At 59.2% G+C, this 25,979-nt stretch overlaps 1 protein-coding gene across 13 annotated transcripts in view; it reads right to left on the reverse strand.

Moving 5' to 3' along the window:
• The window catches only part of DCTN1 (dynactin subunit 1), a 57,498-nt gene that overhangs the window by 22,623 nt on the left and 8,896 nt on the right, over positions 1-25,979 (reverse strand). For 4 of the 13 annotated variants that reach the window (XM_072037968.1, XM_038177917.2, XM_072037965.1 and 1 more), the window contains 4 exons: positions 19,949-20,197; positions 16,502-16,580; positions 13,718-13,749; positions 10,405-10,425 (listed from right to left, as the gene is read on the reverse strand). In XM_072037968.1, coding sequence (XP_071894069.1) covers positions 10,405-10,425; positions 13,718-13,749; positions 16,502-16,580; positions 19,949-20,176 — 360 coding nt within the window. In that variant the 5' untranslated portion in view covers positions 20,177-20,197. Of the gene's footprint in view, positions 1-2,736; positions 3,000-10,404; positions 10,426-13,717; positions 13,750-16,501; positions 16,581-19,948; positions 20,198-25,979 lie in introns of those variants that run through there. The other 9 variants (XM_072037964.1, XM_072037967.1, XM_072037970.1 and 6 more) reach the window with 5 other exon arrangements.

Consider the following 25,979-nt stretch of genomic DNA (forward strand, 5'->3'; position numbering starts at 1 on the left):
CAGGGCAGGACCCCCTGCCCCCAACACGCACTGTTTGGCACGCAGCACGGCAGAACAGCCACAGCCTGCACGGAGATGTCTCAGCACGCCTCGCAGGGTCACACATCAGCAGGATTGTCCCATTACCAAACACTGCAGCAGCAGGGGAGAGCTGGACGGCCCCGCTCACGGTGGGACGCTGAAGCCACCAAAACCAGGCACCCGCACCCACTGCAACGCCTGGCCAGCAGCAGGGGGCCTGGAAACGCCACCCAGGAGATCCTGCAGCCACTTTTCTATTTGTATATAGATCAGAACTGGGCAGATTGGTGCTTCAAAATAGCGAACCGACAATGGGATTGCTTAGGCTAAACCCTGCCCTGCTCACTGCCAGCGTTCTCTACAAGGCTGCACTACAGCAGGCCCCCACCAGCACAGAGGGGAAGATGCACATCTCCCAGAGCATATTCCCATTTGCAAAACTATCTGGAAAAATGTAACAAAACCAGCAAAAGCTTAAAACTCTCTGACAAACACCACGCTGATTTAGGAGCACCAGCTTTTCCAAAGCAGGGCTTCTTTGGGAAGCCCTGCTAACCGAGGATTACTTGGCATGACACCAGCAATCCTCACAGAGACCTGAAAGCTCCCCCGGACCCTGCAGTGCCAGCAGGAACACCGCACAGTGACCGCTGATCCTGTTCCCATCGCTCAGCCCTCGCCTGGCAGCTCCAGGTCCATGGGGGCAGGCAGAGGCAGAGCATCTTCCCCACTGCAAGTGCTGAAGAGACCTCCTGGTGATGGCCACATTACACAGAGAGCAATCCTGGTCTCCTGCCTCCTCTCCCAGCAGAGTCTAGCATAGCGCAGAAGTTCTGGCTCCAGACCACGTAATGCCAAGCTGCTATCAGGAGCTGAAGCTCTGGGGTGTGCCAGGCAAGCACCCCTTGTTGAGGGGAGGTCAGAGGAGGTCTGCTGCTCAGGAGGGCGGCCGGGGTCCTGCTGTGTCGCTGTGCGCAGCACGCCCCGCTCCTCCGAACCAGCACTGCGAAGGCAGAAGTGCTCCCTGCTGGAGGGGGGAGCCCCTGGGGCTGAGCGCAAAGGGCACTTGGAATAAAAGCAAGACCCTCGTGCCTCCTCGGGGAGCAGCTGGGGTCAGCTTTCAGGCAGCAATTCACCATCTGTGGTCTCCAAAGCACTTGTAAGCAGCTCACAGAGCGGTGCCCGGGCTGGGCTGCTGGCTCCTCCTTCCCAGCCATTAGGATCAGGTAGGTTCCAGCTCTCACCTCCCGCTCCCCAAAGCGCATCCGAGATGGAGGGAGGCAGCACCGCTCCCCCGATGGAGCGCTTCCCACCGCGGGATCATCGAGGAACCCTGCTCGAGAGTGGGGCTCAGGCCCTCGAGCTTCTGCCAGGCTCCAGAACTGGCTCCCCACGACGTTGCTTAACGCAGATGCTTTGTGTCCTCCTGGATCCCAGGACGCTCCGCACCGGCCCGCTGTGGCCATTAATATTTTATTTGGTGGTTCTGAACTCTGCTGCGTAATGTTGCTGCATAAACACTCGATGATGCTATCACACAGCCTTCGATCCCCGGGCAGCCCCACGCTCAGGAGCAAGAGCAGCAGCCGGGGCTCGAAGCAGACTCACTCGTATACAAACCCCGCATCCAGCCCTGCGAAACTCCCGGCCACCTCCAGCTGCCCCCAGCAGCAGCCGGCATCACCCACACGTGCTGTGAGGCTGTGGATGGCAGGTCCCGGGGTGCTGCCCAGTTGGTTCCAATCGGAGCATGAAAGTCACAGCCCAGAGCCAGCCAAGGGCACCGAGTGCTGGCACCACCCCGAGCGTGCTGCAGCTCTGCCCTCGGGATGAGCACACCGGTGTCATCTCCTCGCTCCGGGTACCACCTCACCGAGGTCTTCTGCTGGATGTAGCTTGTGGGGTCGAGGCACAGCGGAGCAGAGCTCTCCCCACACCACAGGCCCTGCTGCAGACATTTCCCACGTTGTCCCTGGGAGGCTTCTGGCAGCCGAGGTCAGTGCACGGCTCCTGCTGCTGGCAGCGCTCCCTTCCCGGTGATCACCCGGTGATGGAGGATCCGAGCCCTTCCTGGGAGTGCTGGGTCAGATCCCACCTGTTGGTGCTGCCCCATCGCCGAGCTCCATCCCGGTGGCTCACCCCGGAGTCCTGGTGCTGCCGGGGGCGTTCTGCTCGGGATTTCAGCACACGGGAGCAGCCGGCAACGCCTCGGGCACCGAATGCCTGCGGCACCCAAGGCAAAGCAGGAGGAAAACCGAGACCGAAGCGAAGCAAAGCGACACCTCCCGAAGCTGGGGGAGAGGCCGGGGGAGAGGGGCTGAGCCCTGCCGCGGGGACACCCGGAACCTCGGCGGGAGCTGTACGGGCACCGGGAGGCACCGGGCACCGCTGGGGGGGCACCGGGAGAGCCGGACCCCGGCTGTACGGCGGTGAGACCGCAGTGCCCGGCACGGCACGGTACAGCACAGCACGGCACAGCCACCGCCTTCGCTCCGTGGCTCCCGGTGCTGCCCGGGGCCGTCCCCGCGGGCACGGAGCGGGGCGCGGAGCTCCCGGTGGGGTCGGGTCTGGCCGGGCTGCAGCACCGGGAGGAGGAGGGGAGGGGTGGGGGGGGGATGAGGCCGTGAGCCCGGTGCCGCCGCCTCGCCCCGCGCCCCCCCCGCCCGCAGCGGGCCCCGACGCCGGTACCGGGGGGAGGCAGGAGAGCGGCTGTACCTTCCGTGCGGCCGGGGCCTGCCTCATCATTGCGGAACGGAACGGAACGGAACGGAACGGGGCGGGAGGACAGGACAGGAGCGGACAGAGGAGAGAGAGGAGCCGGGGAAGGGGAGCGGAGCGGAGCGGGGGGAGCGGAGCCGCCCGGTGCTGCCGGCGGCGCCCCCCCGCCGGTGCCTGCAAATGGCCGCGCGCCCCGCCCCGGCCCCGCCCCCTGACGTCATCGCCGCCGCCACCGGGCCCCGCCCCCGACCGGGAGCTGCGGGCGGGGCCGTCCCCCGTGCCCCCCCCCGCACCCTCCCCTCCCCGCCGGTCCCGGGCACCGCCGCCGCTCCGGGCTCCTCCGGGCAGCCCCCGTGCCCCCCCGGTTCCCCCCCCGGTGCCCGGTTCCCCAGCCCGCACCGCCCGGTTACCGGAGCCGCAGGCCCAGGAGGGGACGCGGGGCGCTGCGGGCGGCACCGGGGGGAGCCGGGCTGGGGGCCCCGAGGCCTCGACCGGGGCAGCGCAGCGCTGCGGGTGGGCACCGAGCCGTGCCCCCCCCCGCCTTAACCGGCCCCTCGGGACCCCCTCGGATAACGGGACCGGGCTCAGGCCGCAGCCCCGCTCCCTCGGGCAGGACCGGAGCCCGGCTGCCGGCACCCAGCAGTGCCCGGACCCTCCACCTGCCAGCCCCCCGCTCGCCCCGTTCTGCTCCATGGGGCTCGGCCACGCCGTGCGGGGAGCCTCAGGTCCCGGGGACCCCGTCCATGGGGAACCTCCTGCCCTGCAGCAATCACCCCCGAAACCGTGTCCCCCGGTTGGAGCCACGCTGGGAGCTCTCAGAGCTTCAGCTGAGAGCTCCTGAAATATTTGGCAGTGAAGCCGCACACCCAGACCCTATGGCTGGGGTCCCGCAGTGTCCCATTGCACTCCCTGTGCTGCACAAACACACATTTGGGTAGACTCAAAGTCTACAAAAAACATCAGGCACAAAAGGCAACCTTGGGGCTACCACCTATTAGCCCAATATCTCAGCTATTAGCCCCAAATATCTCGGCCCCGCCGCTCCGTAACGCTCCGCAGACCAACAGAGGAGCCTGGCAGCGGCACCCGGCGCGGCCCAAAGCTGAATCATGCCCTGCTCGGCACCCTCCTCATCCATCGGCCTCGGCACAGCCCTCGGGTACCTTAAAAGCACTTAGTGCCGCGCTCAGGTTACACACCCCGATCGATGGTCCTCAAGGGAAGGTCTGGATTTCATTGAGTGCTGGGGATGAGCCGCACGCCAGCACCCCCCATCCCCACACCAGCACCCCCCAATCCCCACACCAACACCCCCCAATCCCCGCAGAGCCCCTGGGGATGGTGCAGGCTGCCCCTGCTGCAGCTCACCCGCTGCAAGGACGGGGACAGCTCCCCACATGGGAACTGCCAAGCCGAGGCCTGATTCCATCTCTTTTTGTTCTTCTCCCTCTTGGGGCGATGCTGTCCAAGGCCCAGAAGGAGGACGCAAGGTGCAAGGCTTTGGTCAATGACCGCAGCGCAGGAACCCGGCTCCTCCGTGCTGGGGGTGGGCAGCAGCTCCCCCAGCCCTGGGGGTGCAGGACTCGGCCCTTAGCGCCTCTAAAGCCTTCCATGTCCTGCGTTTTGGCTGGTTGCTTTGGTTTGGTTTCTGAAACCAGAGAAATCCTCCCAGAGATGCAATCATCACTGGAGCGGCCGAGCGAACAGCGCGTGGCCTCAGTGCAGAGCACGGCTGCAGCTCCTGAGATGCTCCCGCAGGATGTGGGATCACGCCAGCGGATTGAGTTACAGAGCAAATGCAGACAGCCCATAAAGATACCCCACGAAGAGTGCGAAAGGCAATTATCGCAGGAATCAAGGCCCGTCGCTTTGTCGTGATGCTCCGAACGCCTCCTCGTCCAGCAGCTGCGATCACGGCTGCCTGCAGCTGCGCATCTGCTCTCGGCTTAGGGACCCTCTGCAATGCCCGGTGCCAGGAGCCCCGCTGCCCACATTTCCCAGCCCTGATGTTCTGTAGCACTCCTGGGTGTTGTGTCCTTCTGCCGGAGCACTGGTGGGCTTTCACCAGCCCCCGGGCAGTTGAGCTGCAACTCCTCGGTAAGATAAACGTCAGCAATTTTGGGGCACCTGGCCAGTCTGGATGCGCCCTCCTTGGCATTTCCCCTTCAGGCAGCGTCTCTCCTCCACCGGGAAGGTCACAGGCTTGGGGCTGGGCTCCATCCTCGGCAGGTGGGGGTCTCCAAAGCAGTGCTGAGGATGAGGCAGGTCACCGGCCTCCCAGCCCCTCCTGCTGCAGAAGCTGGCAGTCCGACAGCCGCCCAGCGGCTCTCCTGGAACCAACCCCACACAGAGCCAAGCTTCCCCTCCACCAGGAGCAGGGATAAATGATGCTCCTACAGCTCCACCTGCACAGCAAAAACGTGCAGGTTTTGCAAAATGCACAAAGGTGCAGGAAGCACGCGACAACTGCGTGCCACAGCACTGCAGAAGGGACCTTGTACAAAGCAGCCCCGGCCAACGCGTGGCTGCCTCAACCGCTGGGAATTCCTAAAGCAGGGAAAAAAAAATCTTAGGACAGCCACAGAAGATAAACGCTGAGGGCAATGCAGGCACAGGCAGCAGCCACCCGCACGCATCCAGCAAGAGCCAAGAAGTCTCTGCCTGCGCCTAATGAGAGGCGACCAAAGAACCTGGAGGCCAAGTGACACCCCCAGCCCCTGTACAAGGCTGGGGCGCCTGCCCTGCCACCTCCCTCCTCTTCAGTTTTGATGACGACTCTTTTAGGGCCAACCAAAACAGCTCATTCTGGGGCAGCACAGTCAGCCCATCACTCCACGGAGTGAGCTGCTTATCTTTAAAGGCCCCTTCTGGCCCAAACCATTCTGTGAGCTGCCAAATCAGACACTTCAGTGTCTGCAGAAACCATTCTCGGGATGGGACACAGCCAGCACCCAAGCCAAAGGGTCTTTGGGTTCCCTCTATCTGGCCGTGGAGCTCCTGCGGGGGGTAACAGGTAGCAAACAGCACCGACACCTTGCAGAGCCGGGGCCGGGCTCCCAGCGGGTGCGGGCAGCAGCTGGAGGCAGCTCTCAGAGCACTGACAGCACGTGTTCATGGAGAACCACAGAGTCCCATTAATTTAAGTGTGTCACAGCAAAATTTGCTTTGGATCAGGAGCTGATTTTGTACAGAGATGGCTTTTAAGTGACGGGGAGGCACGAAGCAGCTGCTCCAGGGCAGCCCCTCGCCGGGTGCCCCAGGGGGGGCAGAGGCCAGAGGCTCGCCTCCATCTCGCAGTCCCCACCAACTGTTTGCCTCCAGGCAGGGGGCTGCACACCCGTTAAGTGTTCTCAGACAAAAGCATCCTTCATCCGTGGCTGTGAGCCCCTTGGTGAACAAAGTGCCATATAGATTGCTATGGGAGTCACATGAAAGCTTACGCAGATTTAAGGTTCAGAGAATGAAGGAGTTACAGTGAGGGGGGGAGGCAGGAGCTGCTCTCAGGAATCAACCCCTCTCCTAACGCAAATCCCAAACTCCATACATTTCTTCTCCATCCAGCACGGAGCTGGCCACACCTTCCACAGCTGCCCTCGTAAGCAGGAGGAGGGGGTAATAAAACACAACTGAAAAGAACGATGCTCGATGCCTCAGAGCTGCCCTTTAGAAACCACACAGCAATATTCCAGAGAAGTTATTTATACAAGAGCTGTGCAGATTAGCAGGGAGCTCCTCGCACCACCGCAGATAATAAGATTGCTGACTCTGATCTCGGTTCTGGAGCTGGCCCAGCTCATGCTACCTTCAGCTCCTTTCCGTGGTGTGCCCAGCTTGTGGCGCCAGGCGCTGCTCAGCTCTGCGCGCTGGCCCTTCCTTTGCCAGCAGCCAAAAAACCGACCTGGCACCCCCACGGGCCTCGCACGTCCCCGTGAACGACCCCGGCAGGGCTCCTGGGCAGGAGCGGTGCAGGCACCGGCACCACCTCCACCGAGAGCCTTTTGTAGGACACGTTCCCAGCAGCTCAGATGTGAGGCACGCTTTATGAGGTAATCGGATTACTCTTTCCTTTAAAGGATTAACAGGGCTCGGGCTGGCCCCTCTTCTTTAAAAAGAAGCCATCTGGAAGCGGAGCGCCCCGTGCCCCCTCCAGGCTGGCAGCAGCCATCTGCTGCCCCAGCGGAGATGACTGCGAGCACCGGGGGCTGCGAGCACCGGGGGCTGCGAGCACTGGGGGCTGCAGCCTGACGCAGGAGCACAGGGGGCAGCGGAACGAGAGCAAGCACACAGCAGAGCAGGAGATGAAGCTCACTGCAGATCTGTTGTACTCGGCTCAGAACAAAACACTTAAAATCCAGCTCCAGCACACCGAATGCCACCTGGAATGATGACAGGGACAGGAGTGCTACCGCCGTGGGAACAACGCCTGTCTGAAAAGCTGGCATCACGCTGGTACAGGATGGGTGAGCTGCAGCTAGACGGAACGATGGAAAATGGTTATCAGCAGCAGCACATGGCCGAGGCGAATGGGGCACAGCACCGAGCACACTCCCACTGCAGGGACGGGCTCGCTTCATCCACACCTGCAGCAGTCGCCACCAGCAGCCTGCCCATGGGACCAGCCGAGAACTTGCTCCCTGCTCTGCCTGACATGGGAACTCTGTGCCCGGTGCTCTGCAGGGCCCAGACCCAGCAGCGTTGGGCACAAATTTCTGAGTGTTTCACCCAGGAGCTGCTGCCCGTTGAGCCCAGAATGTGCACTTGGCTCGTCCTGCTGCCAGCGGGGGCACAGCTCAGCCACCACCATGCAGCCGGCACTGCAGCGCTGGCCGTGACGGGGCCAGGAGGCAGAAAGCAGACGGACTGCACGTGAGCAGGTAGGACACACGACAGCCAGAACTCAGCCAGCAGAGAAGGCAGAAGCACGTTGTGTTCGGACACTGCCACCCTACCGCAATATCCTCACGAGCATGGCCGAGCCCATGGCGTAAAACCATGAACGGAGGAACGCAGCAGCATCCTTGGGCACCCCATCAGCAGCAGCGTTAACACCAAGCAGCCAAAGGGGCCTCCAGATTCCTGCTCCCAGCCCCAGGGCAGCTTCAGGGCAGGACCCGGGGCTGTGCTGGAACCCCCAGGGGAGCGGCCACGATGCGCAGGAGCAAAGGGCAGAGCAGAGGCCCAGGGATGGGCACGCGGGGAGGGCAGCACCCAGCTGTGCTCCCAGACACCAGCAGCTCGTGCACCCCTGAGCAAAACACGATTCATGTGCACTTCGTATTCCTTAAGATTTATCTTCAGGGAGAGGATCTGCCCAGCCCTTCTGGGCAGCCCTGAGCGCCCTCATCACACCGCTGCCCCGGACAGGAGCGCCCCAGCTGCATCACGCCGCAGGACCCAGCGCTGCCGGTCGCTGGAAGGTGACCCAGCAGTGACGCCTGGCATTTCAGCAAGAGGGGGAACAACACTGCTGACACCGGGCACCGGGGGACTCCTCCCGCCCAGTACAGCAGTGGTTTTGGCAGAGCAATCCCTGCTGAGGATGCGGAGGGGATGCTGGAACCAGCCCCAGCAGCTTGAGCGAGGGATGTGTGGCTGCTGCCCATGCGAGGGGGGAGCTCCCCAGCGCCCTCGCAGCACCCCAGGCACAAGAATCCCCCCGACCAACACCAAAAGAGCAGCAAAACCAAGGCAAAGGGAACACACAGAGAGGGGGACAGTAGCTCGGAGGATGAGGACCATCTGGCACAACAAAGCAGCAAGCAGCAGCTTTCAGTACGATTAAGTCTATATTTAACATGCAAAGAGCTACCTTAATCTCATGACTAAGGATTTACCTGCTAATAACGTTAGTTATTTTGCGATCATACCAACTGGACCACAGTTTTCATGCAGTTGTGCAATGTCAAGAGCTGCAGGGGAGGGGGGTGGAGAGCTGACAAGTTTATTAGAGGCTTTTGTCTGAAAAATTAAATTCTCAGGTGACATCGGAAAAAACACGGCATGGGGCTGTCCCTCTGCAGAAAGCTCCACGTACCTGCCTGAGCCCACCTCCACGCCAGGAGAGCTCTCCGGACAGCTGTTAGCACACAACCACTTCTAAAGGCAACACAGCCACAGCTCTGAGCAGATGGCAGCGTACGTACGACAACCCACAACCAGCCCAACTGCCCGCAAAACCCAGGGAAAGGGGGGCTGGAAAATAAAGAAACAAAGCATCCCAGACGAGTCCTTCCCATCAGCAGAGGCACGGAAAAGAGCTGGGTACGAGCACAAGTCGCGTGCAAACCAGCAAGGGTCAGAGGCAGCGGGACTGGACGAGCAGGAGGAGTGTGTGCACGCCTGCCCAGCCCCGATACGGGCAGGGGATCTGGACAGAGACCGTGGGAAGGGTCGGAGACGGAGGCCACCCAGCAGCTGTCCCTCCCAGCCACCCCCCTGCAGCTCCGCGCTGCCCCTCATCCATGGACCTTCCGAAGAATGAGCAGTGCTGTAGTTTGGATCACCTCTGCACCCCAAAATCCAAATGGAAGCGGCTGGGACCTAAAGATCCATGGCCGAGACCCCTGACGGGCATCCTGCACGCGGAGGACTAAGCAGGTATGGTTCCAGCGTCCCCTCGCTGCTGCTCCCCCAGGTCCCTGAGCGCTGCTGTTTGCTCAGTAAGATTTCCTCGGCAAGAGAAAATGTTCCCCAAGCAGTCCCTGGGAAAGGGTCGCTCTCTGCCAAGGAGTAGCTGTAGGTCATTTTGGCCATAAGGGATCCCAAAAGCTTTTTGCTCTGGTTTGTGCTATAGGCACACGGGGCGTGGGGTGTTCTTACCTGGGGGCAGCACGGGGAGCCACATCCCAGGGGGAAGGCAGTAACACAGCTAAGCAAAACGGTGACTTGTCTGCAAGTCCCCAGACATATTTCATGGCACTGTGGTACCTCTCCCAAACTCCCGTGGGAGCTCCTTGCTTCACCAGCACCCAGCTACACGTCAGACCTGCCCAGGAGCGCAGCATCACCCCGTGCTGCTAGGTATTGATCAGAAAAGGGCCACAAGATGGCCCTGTGATAACACAGCGGGCTACCAAAATTCATCTGTCATGTTTTAAATGTTTCCACTGAAGACAGTAAGCGCCAGGGAGCACAGCTCATGCTCCCCACGGCGCACAGAGCACTTGGCATGCAGCTGGTACCGACAGCCCCCGTACGCAGGGGAACATGTCCCACGTTATAACGGCACTTAGAGGAAAGAGAAGAAAGAAGAAAGCAAAAGCCAAGGTGAGTGTCAGCCATCGTTCACATGGGAGCAGCAATGCGTGTGCTCACTTCATTGCCTAAAATTTAACGTCCCTTGATGTAAAACCCAGGCACAGACACGTCGGGAGCGATGCTGGGCACAGCCCACGGGTATCAGTGACCGGCACCACGTGCTGCCTTGAAGGCCCAGCTGCAATTAACTCATTAGCAGAAAGTGCTCACAACTGTGCTTTTACCTGCATTTACCTCGTACCCCTGGGTAGGCTGGGGGCTGGAGGGGGGAGCGCATGCAATGAGCAAACATGCAGGGGTACGATGGGGGCACAGCAATGAGTGGCGATGGACTGGGATGCACCAGAGGGCGTTTCATGCGGCCAGGAGACTGCAACATGCAGGCTAATTTGGCAAAAAACGCACCACCTTTTTAGGTTTCACTCCACGCTGCATGAAGAGGAAACAAAAGGTTAGAAAGTTAGAGCTCACATCACACAGACAGCCCTGGTAAGAACGGTTTGCTCTCTGCTCAAATATCTCAAGTTTTAGAGCTAGTTCTTCACAAAAGAGCACATTTCCCAATGAATTCACCAGGCTGCAAAAACACGAACCGTCAGAAAGGAGGGGAAATACATTCAGACACATTTAAACAAACGTGAGGTGGCTTAACAGGGACGTAGACACCGGGGCTTGTTCTCAGCCACCCGACTCAATGACTTCACTCCACTCACGGGTCCAGCCTCCAAATCCCTCCAGCACAAAGTCTTTCAAAGTGCCAGGGCACAAAGGAAGAAAAGTTCCTTCACTTGCTGGCAGCCGGCAGCACCTGCAAAGAGCTAACAGCGGGGACAGCCCACCCCAAACCCAGCTCCTCGCTCGATGCTCGCCTCCTGCTCTGGCCCACCTTGGATCAGCCCCCGCAGAGGGCAGGTGGTGCTGTGCCCGGCTGCTTTCTGCTCACTTTTTTTGGGTACATTTGCAGCTATTGAAGGAGAAGTAAACCCAGCAACTACGCCTCGGGACACGCTTACAATTTACTGTAACACGGCGCTTTGTGTTAAAGCACAGCTCAATCACACGGAGGCAAAGCCCCCCTGGGCTGCTGCCCCCACGGACAAGTTCCCCTGTTGGCAGGGCTCACCCAGCGTGCTGCCCAGTGCCGGGGGCTGCTCCAGCTGCCCCCTGTCCCCACAAGTTGGGGCGTTGGGGCCCCCTCCGCATGCTCCATCCAAAATTCACAGCACTGCAGCTGCACAGCGCAGCTGGAACTGCTGCTCGGGCAGCGCTGTGGGCACAGAGCGCCGGGATTTGGATGTCACCAGGTTTTGATGCGGGACAGAAGGCACAGGGACAGCAGTGGGAGCACAGTGGGGTCCCCAGCACTTCCCACCCGCAGGCACCCAGCCTGCACTGACCCCTCCTGGCAGAGCCCCCCGAGGCCGTGCTCTGCCCCGCTCCACTGCAGTGCTTCGCCGTGGTGAGGAGAGCTCCAAAGCGATGCCATGAGATCAGGTGAACTGGGTGCGAGCTTGGTGGATCCCTGCACCTTCTCAGAAATGCTAGAATTTATCTTTATCAAATTTATCAAAGCTCTCCCAGCCTTGTTTTTTTTCTGCTGACACTGCTCCCAGCCTCTCTGAGTATCTAACACCAGGGCCTGGACACCAAAGCGCTGCTCAAGGCACCACCAAGGCAATCTGAGCACACTCAGCACGTTGCCGAGCTCACTGGGGGCTGGGTCGGGGACAGAAGGTGTGCGCATCCTGCCCCCTGCCCTCAGGAGCGGAGCTGGAACACAAACAAGGGAGGTGAGAACCCAGCTGCGCCAGGAAGGGACGGTGAAATGGGAAGCACTCCTGTGCCTTGGGACCAGCACCCAGCTTTGGGGCCCTCACTACAAGGACATTGGGGTGCAGGGGCAGCCCTTGGCAGGAGGGGCAGGGGCAGGGTGCTGGGGGTGCTCCTCCTCTCCACCTCTCCGGGGCATCATTTGGGTTACGCCGGGAACCCGCTGTGCCAGGGCAGCACCTCAAAGGCAGCAGGGTGTTATTTAAGAGTTTTTCTACACCAAAAAGCTCGGCCGGCTGCCCCACGGCACAGCAGCACCTGCAGCCCCCAACAGCACAGAGCTCCACCTACCTGAGTGCCCTGCCTCCAACATGGCCAGCACCAAATTCTCTCTTACATAGAAAAAAAAACAGATGCTTAAAGCAGGGGGCACCGGCATCTAATCGGGGGGTTCTAAACCTGGGAGCAAACCCTGTCAGGTCAGCTCCTTTCCTACAGCCTTCTTAGGCAGAGCAGTTGCAGAACAATTACTGTTTTAGCATCCTGATATCATGAACGTTACATCTTTCCCCCTTCATTAATATTCTATCTGTCTCTTATTACAAACGCTCTGAAACAATTTTAAAACCTCTCTTCCAGCACCCCACAACTCCCTCTCGCAGCCTTTATTCTGAGGAACCATATTCTGGGCTGACCCTTACAGCACACAGCCTCACCTAGCAACCCTCGCACTAATTGCAGCATGTAATTAACCCAGGGACTGGGATGTCATCACAGGCACAGGACACAAGGGGGAGAAGTTGCCACCAGTGCAGGGCCCTGCAGCGGAAGGGAGCAATCCGCCAGGACACGCCAGCAGGTAAGGGGAGCCCTGGTCAGCAGAGGAGGTAACCCTACAAAATCCCCCAAATCCCTTAAATACGAGGCTGGGGGGTGGGAATTTCCTCTCCACCCTCTACTCTGGGGTCTGCTTGACTCAGATCATGAGCGAGGCTCAGCCTCCCAGGCCCGTGAGGGTGCTGAGCCCCTGGAGCCCCTCCACACATGGGTCCCGTGCCCAAATCCCACCGTGGTGCAGGCTGACCCCGACCCGGAGCACGGCACCCCACCTTGCTTCTGAAGCGTGCTCAGAGCGAAGCCACTGCCCCCCCCAGCACCAACCACAGCTTTCTCAGTACCTGCACGCACACATGGCCATTTTTGTGCTTTCACACTTAAATAACTGAGCTTGTCTGGGGGGCAGAAGCATTTGTAGAACAGGTACCTGCTCCCATTCCTGTCCCTGACGGAGCACACGGCACATGTCTGGATACAGCACGTACCCATCAATGCCTCAAGAGCCATCGAGATTCCTGGCTGCTCAGAAGTAAACACACAGTTCCTCTGCAAGCCCTACAGGAGCCACAGAGCGCTTATTTCCCATATCCTGAGGAGCACACTTCCTGCAGGGTGTACGGGTGCTTTTCTGCCTGGTTTGTTGTGTTTTTTGTTTTTTTTTTTTTTAAGGATCACAGCCAAGAAGCGTGCAGGACGTGCGTGTTGCAATGCTGATTGAACTTAGCTTTAAGTGTGTGACATCAACAACTGTGCTGGGAGTGTATTCCCCTACAGCTTACTGGTTTCTCATGGTTAGCTGAGAAATTGCTTCTTAGAGAGCCTCATTTCCCATGGGTTTCAGGAGAAATGCACTCTGTCACTGGCACTTTTACAGCAAAGAATGGAAAAGGGCTAATAGGAGACGGGGTGGAAAAGCTGCCCTTTTGGCACGCTGTGTGTGCAGCTCCGTGCACTTTTCCTGCAGGGTTGAAAAATGGAGCTTCTAGAGAGGTGATAAAAGTTAACGGAAGGAAAAACACTGGAGGGGAATGTGTGAGCCTGCCTCTCCCACTGATCACGTGCTGCAAAGTGAATGTGTTTCAGCAGCCTGCAGCGTTACGGGCTCAGCACTCACCAGTTTGCTGGCTTTGGCAGCTTCCAGGGAATCTGTAAAGAAAAACAGAAACAAAACCATCAGCTCTGGCACAGCAGTGCCCTCGGGCCTGACCCGCATACCAAGTGTCTGCAGTCCAGCGAGAGCTGGGGCACGCCGAAAGGACATTTACACGAGATCTAAAAGAGGTGGGAGAGGGGCAGAGCCCACGGAGCTCTGCATAAACCAGGACGTGGTGGTGTACCAGGGCATAAACGTGTAGGAACAGGGGCTCTCATTAGACCTGCTGACAGTCTGAGGGAAGAGCCCAACGACCAGACACGTTCGAAGTAGGTCACGGAACCCTTCCCTTCTCCCATGAAGTTACTGCAGTGCAGAGAGCCTTGAGCCACCCTCAGCACATCCCCTTATTGGGGACAAACGGCAACCCAGCCACGCAACCAGCACATAACCAGCCGGATCCCAACAGGAGAACCACGAGCAGAGACATGGGCCAGGAGGACATTTACTGTGCACAGCAAGGCAGGAGGTGCCCAGCAGGACTGCCTGCAGCACTGCACACACAGCACGCACACAGGAGGTCTGCTCGGGGACACGTCCGAGCCTCCCAGCCCTACAGGAGCCGCACGTCACTTCCCCGAGGGCGTCCTCAGCCCCAGCCCTGACTGAGCAGAGGGCTTCCCACTGCCAAAAGCCAAAGCCCTGCAGCATCAGAGGTCGTCCTCCAAACCAGCCGCGTCCTCTGCAGCACTGCTGGGTGCCCGATGGGCTTGCGAGCAGCTCACAGCTGCAGGGGGTGCCCCCTCCTCTCCCGGCTGCAGCCCGGAGCTCAGTACTGCCCGTTCGGTGTTGCTGCTGGCCCAGGGCACAGCAGGGGCACATCTCAGAGGAGAGGAGCTGCCAGCCCCACACCTCGGGCTCTGGGTGAGGCAGGTGCTGGGCTCCGGGCTGAGGCTGCCCCAGGGTCTGCAGCGCGGCTGCGGCAGCCGGCACCGACATCTCTATGGCAACTCCTGGCACGCAGCCGGCACCACACCGAGCAGCTCCTCCAGGGCAGCTGCTGCAGACGGCAGCGGCACCAAACCCTCCGGCAGCCCCGGAGCTGGGGCAGCCCCGTCCCCTGTCCCCTGTCCCCTCCTGCAGCGCTCGGCGGGCTGCGGGCAGCGCAAGGTGCACCAACGGTGCCGGTGCTGCATGCGGGGAGGCACAACGTGACCCGTCTGTGTTTCACTCGCTTTGAATTTCAATGAAAGAACCAGCGGCGGGGGGGAAAAGGGCCAGAGCATCGCTGCAGGAAGCTCGGTGAATGCTGCTGGCAGCGACACCAAGCCTCAGAGCGTGCTAAGAAGGAGGCAGCACTGAACAGCCAGCGCTGCAAGGAAGCAGCCGCAGACCTCCGGGTGCTGCAGTCACTGCTGGTCTCTCCCAGAGGTTTCAGAGGAAACCAGCAACCCTGCAGCACGCAGCACAGAGCCTCAGAAAGGCTTCCAGGTAATGAGGGGGCACCCGATTTAAAGGCTCCCTGTGCTGACCCACAGAGCTACACCCCGAGGTTCGTTTGTTCCTCCTCCCAAGGCAGCTGACACACGTCTGGTCTGTGCCTGTCCTGTGCTCCTGACAGCATCGCCCACTCCCTGACTCTCAGGACTTTCAACGGGGGTCTCCTGGGGTGTTCCTCCTGCATAGCCCCCAGGATATCAGGGATGAGAACAACAGCAGGCTCCCAGCTCTGTGAGCCGTGTAGCTTTTTGCACGTTCAGTGTTCTAAAAGGTGAAGGCCATTAATGTAAATTCAGAAAACCCAGACCTAGAGGAGAAGCGGGGACAAAAGTGTTTGCACTGCTCCACACAAGCTCCTCATCCAAAACGAGGACAGAATTTTAACAAGAAAAAACGAGCCTTCAGCTGGGAAGTCTGAACTGACAAACAGTGAAAAGATCGTAAACGCTACGGAATATTTTCGTTTACTGTTAACATCAAGCAGATAAAAAAAGAACAGACTGAAGCTGCTCAACAGACTGGGCTCTCCAGCACTCTGGAGCAAAATAACACAACTCGGACCTGGGTACTAAGCAGAAGAGTTTTCCTCTTTCACGTTAAGCCCCGCACCCCACCACCAGTGCTGGCTTCACCAGCGCCCCACTGAGCTGCACGTGCTGATGGACGACCACACCAGGGGAGAACCAAGAGGTGGGGGCACAGCACCCCCAGGGCCCCAGTGCGCCTCAGGGCTCCCCGGAGGAGGCAGGGGGATGCCCAGAGAGGTGAATGCCAGCTCACTGCCCTTCCACCCCAGGGACACCAAATGAAGCTGCTGGGAACCCCCCTTCTGAGCCGATCGTCCCCATCAGGTGCCTTTGGGCACGCTTGATGTGGCTGCAGGGTGGGTTTCATTTCTGAATAAAGGGAAATTTTGGTTTCTACTGGCCAGGAAAGGAAAAAAACAACAACAAAGGAAACAACCCTGCTCTGAATCGCTAAGCATGTGTTCAGCAAATGCTCCACACACAAGGAATCCTCAGCTTGGCACGCACAGCTTCCTGTCCTGGACAGTCTGCAAGCAATCAGACGGGTTTTCTTTTTCCCCCTCAAGCTCCTAGGATTCCTAAACGTACTGCTAAATAATCGCTAAAAAAAACAGCCTCAAAGGGAGTCAAGCCTGACAAAAGAAGGAAAAAGAAGGAAAAAAAGAAAAGAGCAGCCTCTGAGGTAACAGAACGGGGCCGTTACGAAGCGGCCTGATGACAGGGAGCAGAGGGAGGCTCGGCAGGGAGCACGACGCGCAGCGCAGCACGGTGCCCGTACCTCTCTTGGGGACCTTCAGGGCAGCGGAGTCCGGCGTTTCTGGGGACGTGGTATCAGCTCCATCTTCAAACACCTGGATCTGGAACACAGCACAACAGCCGTTAGGGCAGAGGAGAGGACGGGTGCACATCTAAAGCCCCCCCCACTGCAGGTTCATACAGAGACTACAGGGTTTTGGTGCAGATTTTTATTTTGGTTACTCAAGGTCTGGTGTTTGACCATCCTCCTTCCCGCAGGCTCCCTGAAAAAGCTGCGTGTTCACTTGAGAAAAAGGCAAAGCTGGGGATTCACCCACCCAGGGGATCCACAGCAGCTTCGTGGTACCCCCGGGGCAATCCGCTCACACCCCGGGCTGGTGACCACGTTACGTTACTGGCACTTGGCAGAAAGCTTTTTTTTTTATCATGTTTTTGTCTTAAAGTTATTTTAAAACCTTTCTCCACTGTAAGGAAACTGCTTTTCTCTGAGACAGCAATTCCTGCGCTGCCGAGCAGCCAGCAGCGGGGCCGGGCTGGTTTTGCTCCCACACTGGAAGCCCGCGAGGCACAGACAGGAACACCCCCAGGTCCGAGCTGCATCAAGGGATGAGGATCTGGGGTTTTCTCTGTCATCTATTTCTGGACACATTTCTGCTTCATAAATATAGAACACGAGACCGGAAAGGATTAGGCCACTTCCTGAAAACCATTCCTCAACCTCGGAGGGCCAACACCACCTGAATTGCTCCTGGCAGGTATTTGCTGCAGCGACCCGCTCCGTAAGAGCCTTAAGCATGGGAGATCAGTTTAAAAATAACTTCAAAAATAACAATCAGATCCTGTACACCTGCTGGTCACGGCTTCCTTTCTGGAAGATGCCCAAGTGTCATACTCTTAAACGGGAAGAAGCACGGAGGCTGGTGCCACAGGAATCATCACGACTGCACCAGAGCTGCAAACACTCAACCCGTGGTTTAAGAAGCGAGGAAGAGGCAAGGTTCCCCTGAAATCACACAGAAAGTGCATCTCTGACACAGCCAGGTATGCCTGATCTCTGAGCAGCGTGGCGATGCATGTTCAGAGCCATTTGCTAACAGCAGTGGGACAGGAAGGTAAGGACAACAGGACTGAGATCTGCTGCGCCCTGCTGCGCCCTCGGGGTGCTCCTAGGGACCTCCTCCAGGCACCAGCACCCGGAGATGGCCCCTGGCAAAGGAGGGGGCTGGAACAAGGAGCCTCTGGTTTACGCTGGAGAAGCACAACACACACAAGATGTGCTGCAGAAGCAGGACCAGGCTGAGCCCCTCTGCCAAGCAGGAGCAGAAAAGCAGCTCCACCTGACACCAGAATCGGTGACATTTCCACGTAAAACAACACACACTCGGAGCTACGAGCCCCGGGCAGGTGCAATGCTGAGGCTGCCAGAAGCCAACGAGCCAGCCCCCGGCTGGAGACGCCCATCCCAGAGGCACAGGGACCGTCTGTGGGCACAGAAACTCCCAGCACTGCCACAGCCCCACGAGGGAAGGAGCCCACCAGGGGCCCATCCTGCCCCCACGGGGAGGGCACAGCGAGGGGCACGGGGCCATCGCTGCCCCAGGGCTCCTGGGTGTCACCAGGACGCACCCCCCCACAGAGCAGCTGGTATCACCAGCACTCCTTTCTGGAGGCGTATTTTGAGGTGGAGAGAACAGAAAGTTAACCTTGGAAATTTCTTAAAAAACATTTAACATGTCCAAGATGCGCTTACAGGGCCGCAGTCCGTCTGCTCCATGAGCAATGAGAAAAACATGTTAGTTTTTCTCCTCGAGAAAAATCATCGCCATCCAGAGGCCTGACACTGCGTGTAACCACAGGAAAGCCACCCGCTGCACTGGAGAGACCAGAAATGAATGAGGGGAGGAAGCAGCAGACAGATTTACAGCCGAGAGCACGAGCAGAGCACTAACTCCACTGGAGGGAACCCTGCCATCTTCCATCTGCATCTTAAAACCAGTTCTTGAAAAATTAATGCCCCAAACCAGAGGGACCGTTCCGGATAAGCCCTCTTGGTACGGGCCAGCTCGCCCAGCCCTCGTGCTGGAACTCCTCTGGGCACCATGCTGCACGAAGAGGGCTCTGAGGAACAGAAGGGAACCGAGCCACTGCCCCGCACCGCACCGCGCACCGAGTGCTGGGCTCACAGCCTGCTCCAGACGCGCTGCTCAGAGACCGAGCTCGCCAAGTTCATGGTCTGAATTTTGGGGTAGAGCTGTGTGGTGCCAGGAGCTGGACTCGATCCTTGTGGGCCCCTTCCAACCCAGGATATCCTGTGGTTCTGTGATTCCAGGTTCACCTTCCCACACCGAGCACGGGCTCAGAGGGGCGGGCGGCGCTGCCAGCACCAGCTCACGGCTCCCCTCGGGCTGGGTCCCACAGCGTGGTGCTTCCACGGCCCAGATTTAGCTGGCAGGTTAGGCTGGGAGGCAGAGCAAGGAAGCCAGGTCCACGGGTCCCAGAACAGCCAGGAGAAGGTTCACTTCTCATCAGCGAGCTGTCGCCGTGCCCCTGGATCTGCACAGGACCTGACGGCCCTCCTGACGGCCCTGACAGGGGATGGGGGGGTCCAGCTGAGGACTCCTCTCCCAAAGCAGCTGATTTTCCCTCTACTTCCACAGTCACCCACTGCCAATGACCTGGAAGGGAGCCACCACGTCTGGTGGTTCAGCAGGAGGGTTTGGGGAAGGGGAAACGAGCCCAGCACTCTGCTTCAAGCCAAGCTTCCAACAATGGTTTTGCACTCAGGGAAGGAGGAAAGGAGCTGAGCGTCTCCTGCTGCGATGTCGTGCTTGGAGCACAGCCACCCGTGGGACTACAGAGCGCTGCCACCTCGCTGTGCTCGTGCTGTGTGGAGACTGCACAGAAGTTAAAAGGGAAGAGACGTGTCTGCACACAGCCGAGACGGCTGGCTCCTACCTGGGCACAGGAACAAGAGCTCCCCAACCAAACACCCAGATGCTGGTCCCAAACCTGACTGGGGATAACGGAGCTGGCAGCGCACTGAGGCAGCACACAACGTGCAGATTTGTACTCCTCGTTTCAGAGGTGAAGTGAAAGCATTCCACGCTGCCTGGAACCCAACCTTTCTTCACCTGACTCATCTGAAAACACTTCACTACAACCTCCCAGTCTGAACTGAGATGCTCAGTGAGATGGGCAGAGGGAATGAGCACCAGGCTAGTAGGAGCCACAGCTCTGGCAGCAGCACTGCCTGCTGGTGAGGTTTGTGGCTGGAGCCGTTCTTTCCCTTGCACAGTGGAAGACAGAGTCCCAGAAACATTGTGCTCCCTGGCAGTGAAGGAAAAGCATTTCAACTCTCCCATCAGTAGGTGCAAAGAGCCATTTTCCTCTGTTCAACCAAGAAATCCGTGAGCTACACGAGCCTGGCAAGCAGAAGCTGTCGCAGGACACGCGCACGGGAGAAGCGTACCTGTGACTGCCGCACGAAGATGCCGTGGTTTTCCTCGCAGGTGAAGTATTTCCTGCCCTGCACGGTCCCATCGTTCTTGCCCTTGGCTTCATCCAGGATGACACCGACCCACTTCCCGGTGGCAAACAGGGTGGCACCGACATAGGCCACAGTACCGCGGTGCCCCTTCCCGATGACTTCCACTCTGGAGCCCACCTTCAGGGGCTTGCTGCTGCCTTCCGCGCTCATCCTGGGGCCAGTGCTGGATGCCTGCAGAGAGAGGAGAAGAGCAGCCAGTTACACACGGCCAGTGCAGCCAGACGGAACAGCAGCTTGGATGCCAGTGCCCCGTTCCCTGCAGGGGTGGGCTCCCAGCACGTGGTGCCCCCAGCACCCTGCCCAACGCCGAGGGTCGGTCCCTGCTCACACTGCACCAGCCCTGGGGTGCGGGTGAGATGCCCTCCCTTCTGTTACAGCTGCCCACAGGCATCACACACAGCAGCAGAACCCCCGACTGCAGCTCGCAGCAGGTCCGCTGCTCTCACACCCACGTCGTGCAGTTTGTAGAGGATCGTGGAGCAGCTCCAGAAAGAGCTGAGCGAAGGGGCCGATGTTAGCACAAGTCTCCTTTGCCTCTGGTGCTGGCTGCATTCTGCTTTCACCACGCTGGCAGCTGCCTGGGGCTCCCCAGCCTCTTGCCCTGCACAGCTGGGAACAGAAAGCCCCGTGGTGCAGCAGCTCCGACAGCTTCGTTTCCTGCACCTCGACCACGCGCCCTGCAGCCTCCTGCCACTGAGCTGGGTCCCGCTCCCTGCAGGACCACGAGGTCACAGCGCTGGTGGGCAGAAAATGCCTCCAGTAAACCCGGTCGGCTCGAGGCATCGCCACCTGGAACGCTCAGCAGCATGCACATCACTCTGCACCCCCAGAGATCAGGCTTGCCACCTCTCTGGCCAGGCCAAATTAAGCACATCAACCAACTCCGTTACCGCATTGATAAGAGGGATGGGGAGGAACTGCATTACAGCGCCTGGGACCCTCAGCCTTACCTCGATTCTGCAACCTCAGTGGAGTTTATAAGGGGGGGCAGGCAAGACAGGCATTGGGACCCCATTGCCCAAGGGGGATGAAGTTTACGTTATATTGCCATAGAGTTAATTTAACTGCATGCCTTAATGGTTTGAAAATCAGTGCTGTTCTAATTGTCCCTCCACAAACAGCCCTCCAAAGGCTCCTACTTTTAAATAGGAATCAGCAGGCAGGGGGACACTGACTGTTTGCTCAGTTGCACGGCTCGGTGTGACAGCGTGGGGCTGTCCTCACGCCAGTCCCAAAATGAAGCAAATCTCAGCATTTACATCACGCCGGGCACAGGCAGGGCTCCCGGCACCACACCAGCAGCTCGACGCCACCAGAGCAAAGAACCAACAACATTCTGAAGCTTCTGCCCGGTTCGTGCAGCAACCCAAACCCAGCACCACTGGCAGCCCATCCAGCCAGCCCTCACCTCCCCTCGCACGCCGACCACGCGGGTTCTGAGCGCAGAACGGCCCCGCGGTGCTCAGGGCGCGCTGCGACCGGGAACTGTGACAGCAGCTTCCACACAACCCCGTTCCACTTTCCGTCCAAATGCAATTGGCGGAAATCAAAAGCACAAAATCTCTTTTATACAAAGAAAATCACTCATCAGTTCTAGCAGGAACAACAAACAAGACCTCGAATCTAAAAACGCACGCTGCACATTCAGAGGAACGTCTGCCAAAACATCGGATCATTTAATTTCAGGACTAGCAACAACGTCCTGCAAAATACTGGGAGCCATAAAATCCACATCCCACTGGCTACAAGAAACAAGAGCAATGCTCAGGGAAAACAGCAGGCCTGGAGGAAGACAAGCAAGATTCGCAATTTAAGTGGAAAGCTTCCTGCTCAGCGATATACAAACACCAACCACCGCCGTGCTGCTGTCCGCCCTCCCCAACACCCGTGGGTCCCATCCAGGGGTCCAGGAAACCTCACACGCGAGGGCTCGGAGCTGCCCGTGGCTCGGCACAGCTCGGCCACCAGGCTGGGGCAGGGACTCCTGTGCATCAGCGCGTTGGCTGGGGAAGCTTTTGAAACAGAACACGTGCAGAGAAAATGTGGAAGCAGGACTATAAACTGACAATACCGCACTGTAACGTCACCGTGCCATCACCCCGCGATTCAATCAACGGCCTGAGTAGTTAACGGAGCGCACGCAGCCTTACTTGAATCCATAAGGCAAAAAGTCGCTCTTTCTCCCTGCAGAAGCTCAGGTCCAGCCCCGCGGCTGAAGGCGGGCACCTGGGGGGCATCTGGTGGGCACCTGGAGGGCGTTCTGCACAGCACCAGGGCAGAGGCAGGGCTCGGTCTTCATCGCCTCCTCCCCAGGGTGCAACCAGAGCAAAAAGCACGACCTCGAAGCAGGCGGACACGGCACGGCTCCATCACACAGCAGCCCCCCTGCCTGTCCCCGGAGCGGCCAGGCCTGGGTGCCCTGGTGCAGGGGGGGCTCGGGGAGCACCATCGGGGCTGGGCGCAGCCGTGCCGCTGCTGCTGCTCCTCCTCAGCCCTGCACGAACTCTCCAGGGAAGAAAATCTGGGACTTTGCAGGGAACAGGACTTTTTTCTTTTCTGATCCAAAAGCTCTTCAGGGCCTGTCTTACCAATTATGCAGCAAACATGCATATGGGGGAAAAAAAAAAGAAAAAAGCAGCAGCACATCTTTGTTCTCTGCCAGCGCCTCTCTAGGGACCACCCCTAGGGCTCGGCAGCGCGGCCGGACGAGAGGATCGCCTCGCCAGCCCCAAAGCCCTGCCACATCTCACTCGCAGCGTGCTCAGCGCGGATTTTCTGCTGCCGTGACGCCTTTCGGTGCCAACGAGGAGCAAGTGGCTGTGCGAGATAAAACCTCTGCCCTGCACCAATGTCCCAAGGCTGCCGCTACAACCAGCTACTGCAGCAGCGAGGTGCTACCGGCAGGCCTTGACAAAAAGGAACAAAGGGAAAAAAAAAACAAACCACTCGGGCACATCAGCGCCTGGCGAGCTGGTTACACCATCCTGGCACTGGGAAGCCCCCGCTTTGCTGTCAAGCAAGTGGAAAAATCCAAACGCAGGCAGAAGGCTCCAGGACGTGCCGTTTGCCTGGCTCTGAGCAGAGACGCAGCGCAGGGCTGCTCGTAGCTGTACGAACAGGCAGACCACAATAATTCGTGTCACCAGAGCAAAACACAAGATTATGCAAACCCATTGTAAATCTCGAGTACCCTGAAAAAAAAAAATCTGGCAATTTTGGTAGCGTTCCCGTGTTAAGGGTCGTTATGGCACACACAGGGGCAGGCACCCTGGTGCCATAGGGCCGGGTCGGGCGCTGTGCCCGGCAGCCAGGCTGGGAGCAGACCCCCCGGCTGCAGGTACCGACCCCTCCAGCGACCTCCCACAGCTCCCCATGCCCAGCCGGGGGCTCAGGGCACCTGCAAAGTGCCACCAGGTGAGGACAGGAGAGCGGCCGCCTGCGCTTGGTGGCATGTCCCCGGCACAGGAGGCCACAGGACCCCAGCAGGAGCCTCCTGCACGCCAGCAGCCCCCACCCCACGGGGACAGCAGCCACAGCAGCACCTACAGGGTTCTGCCTTCATCTGCCCCGACTCCCCGCCACCTGCACGGACACAGGCCGGCCCCACGGCTTACACCTCACTCGGGTCATTAGGCGCTCTAATTAACGCAGCAGCCCGTTAGGAACACGCAGCATGCGTCACCTCCAGGAAGCACCGAGCTGCTAACGTCTCCTCACGGCTGTGATCTCACCGATGCTGACAGAGAGAAGTTAACGAAATTCACCCTGGCACAAGTAGGTACGTGTTTTTTTCAGCCCCAAATTTAAAATTTAATAACTTCTTAATTCTGTCAACTCAGCTTTCTTTTTAAGCAGCAGGTCAGACGCTCGCTGGCCTCCCAGTGTCCCTGTGCTGCGCCCTCCCCTCCCGAGCAGGTCGGGAAGGCAGCAGAGCATCCTGTCAGCTCCACGGCTGTGCTGAAGCCCGAGCCTGGTGCTGCCTGGCCCCACGGCCTCCCCTCGGCTCACACACGGCACAAACCACACCTCAAAGGCCCAGCGGCTCCTCCGCTGCCATCTGTGGGGCTCTGGAAGATGACTTCTAGTGATACGAAACCCATCCTGAACAGAACAGCAACAGGACTGATCGAAGAGGAAGATCCCTGAGCTGCAGGCGCTTTCAGAGCAGCACTTCCCAACGCACGGAACACCTGAGAACCCTTTTTATAGGTGTATCGGTACGAGTACAAGCCAAGGGCTGGCACACGGAGGCTTAAAGTCACTGCCTGGTGCCAGGCTCTGCCTCGGATGGGGCTCTGGAGGGCGTGAGCAGCCCGGGGGCGCAGTGACCGAGCACCCCATGGATCTTGTATGATCGCCCCCAGCTCACGTGGGGCTGAACCATGGTGCAGGAGCCGTGGTTGTAAATCCTCACACTGCCAGATCGATGCCACGATGGAAGAGCTTTTTGTGGCTGTGGCCTTCCACAGGGTCTGAGCTGAGGCAGCTCCGGTGGTGTGAGAAGGGTGGACTCGAGGTGGCCGGGACAAAGCCGCGTTCCTCCAACACCTTCAGGAGCACGCGAGCACTGCGCTCCTCCACCTGCTGGTGCCCCCGAGGGCTGCCCCAGCACCTCCCTGGTGGCATTCAAAGGACGCACAGACACGGTGTTTGGGGACATGGCTCAGGGCAGACTTGGCAGCGTGAGGTTCATGGTTGGACCTGCCCATCTCAGGGTGTTTTCCAGCCTAAATGGCTGGGATCCCATTCCCAGGAGCCATGGGGAAGGGGAGCCCCAGGACCACACAGCCACCCCCAGGGCGCTCAGCATCTGCTCAAGCAGGGCTGAAGGCAGAGGCTGAGCCCATGGAGGGGCCACAGCGGTGAGCAAAGGGAGTGCCTGGATCCTCACCCCAGAGGATTTGATCCGCAGGATCCCCCCGGGGCTCGAGGAGCTTCACTCACCCCGCCGTGTGCCAAAACTCAGGCCAAGGGGCGTCGCACTGCCTCCTCTCCGAAGCAGCTCCCACACCCAGATGGTCCCTTAGCTGTGCTGCCACCACATCTACCACCAGCCTCAGCTTCTTCCCAAATGCAACACCAAAATACAGACCTGGCGAGCACAGGGAGCTCCAGGGCCGTGATGCTGCTACCTGGCCAACTCAGCGCACGTCTTGGTCCATTTGTGTCCATCTGGTAACCAGCAGTGATTTTACTGGAAGTGTTTTCCAAATCTTAACATTCAGGATAGATGGCAGGGCACAGAATAAGCCCCCTGACATACTCAAGCCCTTAGGACTGCTCTCTAGCATTTCTTCACAACTCACAGTAAGCCAGGGGAACAAGGTGCAGTGCTCCAACGCGAGGGGCAGCGCTCGCCGTTCACCATGGCCTGAAGCTGAGCAGGCCACGGCACACAGCCCAGGTATCTCCCCAAAATCCAGAGAGCGCACGGCTCAGGTAATGCGTGACAGCTTTGCTCCAGGGGCTGACTGCCCCACCAGACCTGAGCCTGGTGTTCCCAGAGGGATTAAAGCCAGCACCATTATTGCAATTTCAGATTTAAAAAGGGGAGAAGCCGTGCGGGCTGCAAACACCGCCTTGCCCCATCGGCCTCCCCAGAGGGACGGCCACTCACTCAGAGACTGGCTGGGGAGCCCGTGGGGGTCTGCCCCGTGCCTCCTGGTGGCAGACGTGCCCCCAGCCATCCACAGGGTGAGCGGGGAGGTGAGGAACACCACGAAGCTGAGGGACGGTCACCTGGGTGCCACACTGCCCAAAAGGGCAGCTGGCGACCCAGCCCAGAGCTTCCTCGGGTTCTTCAGTTCAGGTTCCCCTCTGAGCTCCTCCTGAAGGACGCGGGCAGAGCTCTCCGGGCTGGCGCTGAGGCTCTGGCAGCAGTGTGAGCACCTCAACCTCAGCCCCAGGTGCTCACTGCCCCCATGCCGACCTCTCCAGCAGCCCCTCCAGTGCT

This window comes from Anas platyrhynchos, chromosome 4, assembly GCF_047663525.1.
Source record: "Anas platyrhynchos isolate ZD024472 breed Pekin duck chromosome 4, IASCAAS_PekinDuck_T2T, whole genome shotgun sequence".
Classification (NCBI taxonomy): Eukaryota; Metazoa; Chordata; class Aves; order Anseriformes; family Anatidae; genus Anas; species Anas platyrhynchos.